General features: G+C 35.9%; 2 protein-coding genes across 3 annotated transcripts; both read right to left on the bottom strand.

Moving 5' to 3' along the window:
* Positions 1-506: 506 nt before the first annotated feature.
* On the bottom strand, positions 507-4031 carry LOC107471246 (sm-like protein LSM8). Of its 2 annotated transcripts, none has more exons than XM_052255064.1 (6): positions 3772-4031; positions 1851-1931; positions 1670-1710; positions 1495-1569; positions 840-892; positions 507-758 (listed from the first exon to the last, which is right to left on the bottom strand). In XM_052255064.1, the coding sequence occupies exons 2-6, from the start codon at positions 1885-1887 to the stop codon at positions 668-670; spliced, it is 297 nt and encodes a 98-aa protein (XP_052111024.1). In that variant the 5' UTR covers positions 1888-1931; positions 3772-4031; the 3' UTR covers positions 507-667. The 2 variants fall into 2 exon arrangements, with proteins under 2 accessions (XP_052111024.1, XP_015946185.1); XM_016090699.3 differs by having other exon boundaries at positions 3747-4031.
* An 861-nt stretch (positions 4032-4892) lies between these two features.
* LOC107471241 (pentatricopeptide repeat-containing protein At5g15340, mitochondrial-like) lies at positions 4893-7123 on the bottom strand. Its single transcript, XM_016090693.3, has one exon. It carries the CDS (start codon positions 6998-7000, stop codon positions 5120-5122), a length of 1881 nt encoding a protein of 626 aa, XP_015946179.1. The 5' UTR covers positions 7001-7123; the 3' UTR covers positions 4893-5119.
* Between the last annotated feature and the right edge of the window lie 2725 nt (positions 7124-9848).

Consider the following 9848-nt stretch of genomic DNA (forward strand, 5'->3'; position numbering starts at 1 on the left):
AATAATTGTATGTTTATTTTTCAATTTCTCTGTGAAAAATTCTGTTTTATTGATTAGATATTCAGTTATTTTATTGTAAATTAGTTAAGTTGAATTTTAATTTTGTATAGGACAAAGAGTGTGTTTAGATTTTATTAGGATAAGTATGTCTTTTGCAAGTATGTATAATGTTTCGTAGCAGATGTTTACCCTTAAGAAGATGATCCACGACCAAAGATTAGTTGATGCATTCGCCCACGGATATCCTTGGCCGTAGGATTGGATTTTTAGTTGTTCAAAGAATGAAGAATGATTGAAAATCATAAATTATCTTTCCAATAATTACACATAAACAATCATTCTCGTATGTTTTTTGTTTAGAATATTGTTGTCTCTAATATTTCAAGATGATTGCTAGGATACCTTTGAACTTTGGTAAATCTAGGGCAAGTTATGGTATCCTATTTGTATATATTTTAATTATTAAATAACTTGTATCGTTATTTCATATTGCTATTTTTAAAATATAAAAATAAAAAAGAAGCTCATATTTGTGTTCTGAACATCAAGATACAAGAGATTTAAATTCTTTGGATAGACATTATGTTGTAAACAATATATTCATTCATACAAATTCTTTGAAGCCCTCATACCAAGCAAGTCACAACCAATGGCATTCAACTTCACTTCAGTGAATAACAGGCTTTAAGGGATGTGCTCTAAGGTTTTTCAAGTCCAGGTTTGAATCCAAATCTTCATCTAGTTCACCAACAACGCTTCTGCAATGAAAAAAGGTCACAAATTTTAGGGTGCAGAGATATATGCAACAAGAAGAAATGTGTATGTTGAGAAGAACATACATGTTGTCACCCCTAATGATGTACAAGCCTAGAACAAGTTGCTGGACACCTTCCTGTCAATAGAAAACAGAATGAAGTCAACAATGAACTACATACAGAGCAAAATATTCACCGTTTTATAGTAAGTTGCATCTAGAAAGGAACTAAATGGCTAAAATACAATCTAATCAAGTCTTGAAGGATTTTATTCTAATCACACAACAATAAAAGAATAAACTATCATTTTATACCTTGAAATAATTGAGCACTGATGATTCCAACAATGAAAAATATAAACTAACTCCATACCCATCAAAGATTAAGTCGACAAAAGTACCCAAAATGGGATGTTCATTGGGTAGTTTTATCTCTTTCAGGTTAGAATTGTAACGCTTAAATCTTTGATGTTAAGACATGGTAATTTATTCCAACAAATAAATTATAGCTCGGATTTTAAAGAGAAGCATGTAACTTGTACCCAAATAGTATGAAACTTGATGTTTGATTCACTGTGCTTTACAGTCAATGTTTCACAACAAAGAACTGTTAATTCCTAGCACCGCAATCCAGTTCAATTGTTCAAAGTGAGATTAAAATATTAAGTTCATTGAAGTCATACACTCATACTTGTTAACCCAACAATCTTAGAAAATTTCCTGCAGAATTCCATTAATACCTTGGTAGAATAAACTCGTTCGTGAGACTCATCCAGAATAATGTTTGTAGCCTGGTCAAAACCCTTCAGGATTCCCTGAACAAATAAAGCAATGTAACTACAAGTTCGGACCAACAATAGCCATTTACACACAACATACTACCAATCAATAATTCATAGAAATGATAAATCTTACCACTATATTCCGCCCGTCATTTGTGATGACTGAAATTGTTTCTGCCGAAACACAACCACCAAAATATTCAGTAAAAGCTAGCGACTGGAATGTATTAAGCATACTTCACAAAATTACATACAAAAGTAAATAATATGTTTAGCAAACAATATAACTATATCAAGAGTTGAAGATAGCATACGATCAACAAGAGACTCAAGTCCAGGCCCATCTGACATCTTGCAAGAACTTGTTTAATTTGTAGTCACACTTATTGTCACACCTGTGTAAAAGATTCAATGTCAATAAAACAATGTTGCATAGAGCCAGTTAAACTGGGATATCAAAAAGAAGATATTGTAAACCAATTAAAGATAGTTCATGAACAGACACAAAATCACCACAAATCAGTTTCGAAATCATTATTAACCCATAAATCAAAAGCGCACAGTTCCATGATCATCATTCACTAAGAGTCACTGACATAATAAATACAAGCATGAAGCGCACTTGAAACATGTGCACATATGGAGTGTTCAGTAGACAGATTGAGTTTTCAATCCCAGGAATGCTTTCCCCAGCAATACCTTGCCCAGGCATGATATTTAACTGCGTTTGGTAGATGGATTAATTTCAAGGGAATCTTAAAAAATATGTCTGGGAATGAAGACCGTTGTGTTTGGCAAACACTGATAATCCCAGGAATATAAGACAATTTTCCAAAAATACCCCTAACAATTTGTTAAAGAGGCACTTTACAAATTATACACTAAAACATCACTAAAAAATGCACCACACCCAATGTTACTTTGGTCATGAAAATTTTTGCATTTTTATAAAGTAATTCATCAAATCACATTCATAGGACATCTGAACTTCAGCAGTTTCATGATACAATATCAAAGCAAATTAAGAATAAAAAAAGTTGCATTTCCTCAGACCATTACTAGTTAGTTTACATACAAATAGTGAAATAGGCAATTATTTTGAATTTGTATGGATCAATCATCTTTCAAGTGCTTCTCTAGGAAATTACTATTTGCAGATCATTCTTCTGTAATCTGCATGAGATAGAGTCTATTGGCACCAATTAAAAACACATTCAACAAAAAAAATAAAACCCCCTCAAAACATCTACTCCACTAAAGCATAATAGCATTAAAGACAATAGCATTAAAGACAGTGATAACTTTTATCACATAAGAAAGAACTGTGAAGATGCTAAACAATGTCATCTTCATTGGTCTAAGAAACAATATAACTCACAAAAAAAAGGAGCAGTGGAGGTACAGAAATGGATCAGAAATGCAACAAAAATATATAAACAAAGAAAGGAGAAAAAAAGGGCGGACGAATGCAAAAGCAACAGCCGGGGAGCAGAAAAGAAACAAAGAAATAGAACACACAAAACAACCAAATAATACACTTGGAAGTGTGAGACTTAAACGGCTGAGCAGCGGAGAAACAGCAACAAAAACATAAATAGGCACCGAAAACCAAACCAGATGACGAACCGTTTTAGATACGAGTTTAGAGGTTCGTTTAACAAGGTATAAACCAGAATAGCCAGGTTATAATAAAAGAACATAAAAATCATAAATAAGCACACAAAAGTATAAAAATATTCTAATGTAAATCCAAAAAATGGACAAAAATTAAACATTCGTAATCATCTGCCAAATCACATTACATAGTCCGACGTAGGCTGTGGCTCATATAAGGGCAACACAAGTCTCAACTCTCAAATTTACAAAGGCAAATAGCCAAATATCAGAAGACATCTTCAAAGTTTACCATCAATCATCAAAATCCACAAAAATTTGCTAGTGTTTTTTTTCATTGGGATAATTTTCACATTCATTTCCATTTCCAAAATCTTGACCAGAAGAATCAAGACATAGAATCATGAAATGTAATAGCGCCAGATCAATATCAACATCATCTAACAAGTAACAACATAGCAGCAATAACAACACAACAGCAGGCAGCAGCCGCAACAAAAACTCGAGCAACATATCAGCAATAACAACTCAACACCACAGCAACAGAAAATTACAAATTAAAAGTTCAATAAAAAAAAAAAGCAAAGAATACGAACCAGAGCAAGGGATCATATGACCTACCGAACTGGGGAAACGACGGAAGAACGACGCAGCCGAAGCAACGGACAAGACCGCGCGACGGGTGTCGACGACGGGAGGAAGGAAAGAGACTGAAGCTGTGAACACAGAAACGCGATGGCGCGGGATCAGAGAGACAGAAGGAAGCGAAGGGAGAATGGAGGTTGAGGATTTAGGGTTTAGGGTTTACTAGGTTGGGTTTGGGGACAATTAAGGCCGGTAACAAACTTTGGATTGCATACCAAGGGCATTTTAGTTATTCTATAATTTGCTGTGCCCATTACAGACGAAAAAGTATATCAATGTATTTCTGTTAATGAAATGCTAAGATGAGATAAAAATTAAGTGAGAAGATAAAGTCAAGAAACTATAATTCAAATGGTTATAAAATAGTTTTTTTATATTTATTTAGAGGTTAAGGATATAGAGAGACTTAAATCTATAATTTTTAAATAAATAAAAAAAATTATGTTATTTGAACTATATTTCATTAGTTTTTCATGTGATATGTTATTAAAATAGAAAATTTAAGACTAATTTGAGCATAGAATAAAAATTAACACTTTAACAAATAAATTTTATTTTTATTTCTATTTAGTAACAAATTTAATAAATATTTGTACTATTAAATTTTAATATTATATTCAAATAACTTAGAATTAAAAGAAAACAATTTTAATTCTTTTTAGAATATGAATTAAATGTGTGATTATTATATATTAGTTCACAAATTTTTTTAATTAAATATATGTTTTTTAGGGTTGCAAAATTCACATAATTATATCTTTATTTTAGTGATAAACTCTTCTGTTTATATTTGTAAAATAAACAAATATCTCATTAACAAGTTTCCAAAACATTAATTTGTTGTTGTATGATACTATGATCACATATTTACACTTAAAAAAATGGTTTAAAAAGTTATTAACGAAATATTTAATTATTGTAACAAAAATGAAAAATAGAAAACTTAAGCGCCATAGTAAAATTTACCAAATTTAAGAGGTCAATATATACTTATAAAGATCTGAATGTGGGAGCAGATCTACATGATTCCGATATGCTAGAAGATCAATAACAAATGTTATGACGACGACTCATTCCTACCCGGTCTTATAGTTACATTCTGCTTGGAAATTGAGTCTGTATTAATATTAAATAAGAATAGAATTACAGAAATTAGACTAATTGGTAATTGCTACAACTGGGAGATTTTAAACCTACAAGTATACTTTTATGGGAAACTTTATACATAGCTTTCACTAAAATATCTACACTAGTGGATCAATGGATTAATAGGTATATCTCACCTTTCCCCAACACTCCTACCAAGCTCCCATCCCTGCTGAATTCACCAATAGTCAGAGCAAGAACAAGAACCTTGCTTGAAACTATGAAACCGATATCGATCTCGGACCACGATTTTGCGGTTGTATACATAAGATGCAATCTTCATAGCAGAATGACAGTCTTGGCAAATCCTTAGGTTCTTGAAAATGTGTATTGGAGAACCTGATGGAGTGCTTGTTAGGCCAAAAGCAAGTGCAAGCTTCTCACTATGAGTGAACAACACTTGTTCTACCTCCTCCAATGCCTCAGTGCAATCATCCCTGGTGGAACAACCAAACAAAACCTGAGAACTTGTATTGGGAACATAGCCACCCAACCTCAACCGGCGAATCATGTCATCTAGCATCATGTAAATCCCTGCAGTTTGCGGGTGAGATTTATCGCCGGCGATGAACTGATGAAGCTGGCCACCAACATACATTGAGCTCGTTCCTGGCACCTTTTTGATACCCCTTTTCTTAAGAACCTTCCTTAAGAAATTTGCCTTTTCCTCTTTCCCAGACAAGGCATACATGTTGGAAAGCAAGACATGATACTCAGTGTTATGTGGATCCATCTGAACCAACTCTCTCATAATCCGTTCCCCAAGCTTCACCTTCCCATGTGTGTAACAAGAGCCAAAAAGAGACCCCAGAACAACTTCATTTGGAGCAAATGGCATGCTTTTAATAAAAGCCTCGGCTTCTTCCAATCGTCCGGCTCGACCAAGGAGGTCCACCATGCAAGCATAATGCTCCATTTCCGGATTTATCCCATGAATGGACTCAAGCTCGTTGAAGTACTTCCAACCGAGATCAACCATACCTGAATGACTGAAAGCACTCAACAAGGCCAAGAAAGTCAAAGCATCAGGTCTCACTCCTTCTCCGATCATGGAATCAAACATACCCACCACATCCTTTCCCTTCCCATGCATGGCCAACCCACCAATCATGGCATTCCACGCCACTACATTTCTCCTTGGCATGTTCCTGAACACAACCAAGGCAGCACCAATCCTCCCACACTTTGCATACATGTCAACCAACCCAGTCCCCACCATGACACCCACATCCCTCCCAATTTCCTTCACAGCATACCCATGAACCCACCTCCCCAAGCTCACATCCCCGGACCGCGAACAAGCCGAAAGAATCGAACAAAGACTCACATCATTCAACACAAACCCACACCCAAAAATCATCTCCCTCAAAAGCTCAAAAGCCTCCCTAGTCATCCCATTCTCAACATACCCCACAATCATCACAGTCCAAGCAACCTCATTCCTCTCTGGCATTTCATCGAACACCTTCCGCCCATTCTCCAAACCCTCCCCTTTCACCACACCTTCCAAGACCACAGTCCAAGACACCACAGTCTTCAACCCCATATCCTCGAAAACTCTTCTAACCCCACCCACAAGCCCACACTTCACATAAACATCCATCAAAGCATTGCAGACTCTAACACACCCAGAAACCCCAAGCTTCACCACAAGTGCATGAAGCTGCGAGCCCGTTTTGACGCAGCCGAGATGGGAGCACTTAGTGAGGACGCAGAGTACGGAGACGGGGTCAAGGGGGAGGGGGAGGGAGCGCATTTCGGAGAAAAGGCGAAGGGCATGGTTGGGGTTAGTGGCAGAGATGAGGGCAGTGTAGTCGACGGAGTCTTTGTGGGAGTTGGGGATTTGATGGAAGAGGTGGATGGCGTGGGAGAGGGAGGAGAGAGAGTAGAGGTGGAAGAGGGCGTTGAGGAGAAAGTGGGGGTCGGAGGAGGTGGGTGGCAGGAGGCCAGAGACGAGGGCGGCGGCGTGGAGCTGGGTGGCGGGGCGGAGGGAGGAGGTGCGGGCGCAGCGGCGGAGGAGGGCGCGGAGGTGGAGGGCGTGCGGGAGTGTCCATGTCATACCATTTACCACTTCAATCAATTTTAGAAGGATGTACGTATTAATATTAAAAAGGTTATACCAAATTCAGCCATGATTAAAATACCTTTTTCTACGCATGGCTTCTTTGATACTTACTAATATGTGATGAATGGTTGACGAGGCGGAAATGTGTTTATTTATCAGATTAGTTTCGTTGGCTACTAATCCTAGAACCTTTCATTGTGTCCTATTGCTGTAAATTACTTTCTTCTTGTCTGATGTACAAATGTTGAGAATAACTGAAAACAGATTTAATCCTCCCTTCTGAACACTCATTTATTGAATTTGTGCCACCAAACCTGATATTAAAAGAAACAAAAATTATGTTTGCATCATGCTTTGTGTACACCTCCTTTTTATTGTATAAAAACAAACTTTTTATCTTCTCTCACTTCTTATCAATTACTTTTAATACAAAAAATGAAAGGCGTACAAGAGTGGTATGAACAAAAATGGTGCATATAACATTCCTTTGATATTAACTTCTAATGTGAAGCTGATCAGAGATCAAGATTAATGATGTCAACTGAGAGGCTGAACAAGACCAGTGAAAGAGTTAAGGACAATGGAAGAACAATGCTAGAAACAGAAGAGCTTGGTGTTTCAATTCTTCAAGATTTGCACTCGCAACGACAATCCCTGTTGCATGCACACAATACGGTAACCTTTTCTATAATGTTTAATATGTGTCTGTGATTCCGTTGATAAGTAAGTTTGTCTTGAAAAAATCGTATTCTATGATATTTACTATGATAGGACTTGAAATTTTGAAAACTTGTCCACCCCAATTTCCAAAGATATTAAATCCTTTTTGGGAGGTTATTCCCCCCTCTTATAAGAAGTGTGAATAAATTGGGTTAAATTTGAAAATCAGCTGCTTCGAAAGGTTATACTATCAAAAGCGGGTATATTTGGCTTGCGCATATGAAATTTCAATGGAGATGTGACAGAAATTGGAAGTGGCTATGGAAGTTTTTCATTCGAGAAAAGGTCAAATTCCTCTTTTGGCTTGCGTTGCATACTTGTATGATGTCATTCTCACTAATATCTTCTGTCATAAAAGGGGCTTAGCGGTGAGTGACCTTTGTAATAAGGGTAATGCTACTATACTGAAAGAAAAAGTTTTCCTCATGTACTGAAGAGGCGTGGCACTAGTACAAAAATGACGCATGTTAGCATTGTTTCTATCTTGGTAGACAACTTCTGTGTCAAAGCAGAGTGAGTAGATGTCAACATCATAAATGTTAATTACATTAGATTAATTTACTTTTAATAATGATAATTTTATTTGTGTTGTGAAATAAATAAAAGATATATTAAATATAAAATAAAGATGTATTAATATAAGACTCTAACATTAAAATAATTAGCTCAATAATGATTTGTATATATATAATAATATTATATGTTGTAATGTGTATATATATATATAAAGATAAAAAATAGTATAAAAAGTAAAGAGAGAGAGAATTGCATAAATATATTTATAAAGATAGAAAGAAGTATTAAAAGTAAGGAGAAAGAAAATTGCATTTGTTTATAGCAAGAGAAAGAAAGAGAACGTTATTATATTACTGTGTGTATTCCCTTGCCTCAGATCATGCTTTTATAGGCAAAGAGAAGTTTACTTTTCAAACTACATTTATTTTCTTCATCCTAAGAACTTGTTCCTTTCAACGTAGAAAATGGGTTGCCCATTAAATGGACATCCATTCTTATCCTTTCCTAGTCACAACACTCCCCCTTGGATGTCCATTCATGATTATGCCTCGTTAAAACTTTACTAAAGAAAAACCCAATGGGGAAAAAAACTTTAATAAATGAAAAAGAGTACAAAATCCTTTGTGATGGGGACTGCCTCATTAAAAACATTGTCAAGAAAAACCCAATGGGAAAAAAACCTGACCAAGGGAAAAAAAGTACAGTCTCCCCCTCTTGTCGACATCATTTAATATCTCGAAATCGGCGCATCCCAATCTCATGTACCAATCTTTCAAAGGAGGATTTTGGAAGTGACTTTGTGAATAAATCTGCCAGATTGTCACTTGAGCGAATCTGTTGGATATCAATTGTCCCTTGATTTTGAAGATCATGAGTGAAGAAGAATTTGGGAGAAATATGCTTCGTTCTATCACCTTTGATGTATCCGCCTTTAAGTTGAGCAATACATGATGCATTATCTTCAAACAGAACAGTTGGAGCTACTTATGATCAATCAGTCCACATGATGACAGAACATATTGAATCAGACTCCTCAGCCAAAAACACTCACGACTAGTTTCATGAATCGCCAGTATTTCGGCATGATTAGAGGATGTTGCAGCAATCATCTGTTTCGTGGACCTCCATGATATAGCTGTTTCACCATATGTAAACAGGTATGCTGTTTGAGATCTCCCTTTATGTGGATCAGACGAGTATCCAGCATCTGCATAGCCAACTAATTGTGACTTGGATCCATAGGGATAAAACAAACCCATATCAACCGTCCCATGAAGATATCGAAAGATTTGTTTGATTCCACTCCAATGTCTTCTGGTTTGAGAGGAACTATATCTTGCTAGTAAATTCACAGCAAATGATATGTCAGGTCGCGTATTATTAGCAAGATACATTAGCGCTCCAATGGCACTAAGATATGGTACTTCAGGACCAAGGATATCTTCATTCTCTTCTTTAGGAAGGAATTGATCCTTTTCCACATCCAAAGATCTTACGATCATTGGGGACTTAATGGATGTGACTTATCCATATAAAATCTTTACAAGATCTTTTCTGTGTATGTTGTTTGATGAATAAAGATCCCACTTTTTATATGCTTGATCTG

The sequence above is a fragment of the Arachis duranensis genome, chromosome 10 (genome assembly GCF_000817695.3).
Source record: "Arachis duranensis cultivar V14167 chromosome 10, aradu.V14167.gnm2.J7QH, whole genome shotgun sequence".
Lineage (NCBI taxonomy): Eukaryota > Viridiplantae > Streptophyta > Magnoliopsida > Fabales > Fabaceae > Arachis > Arachis duranensis.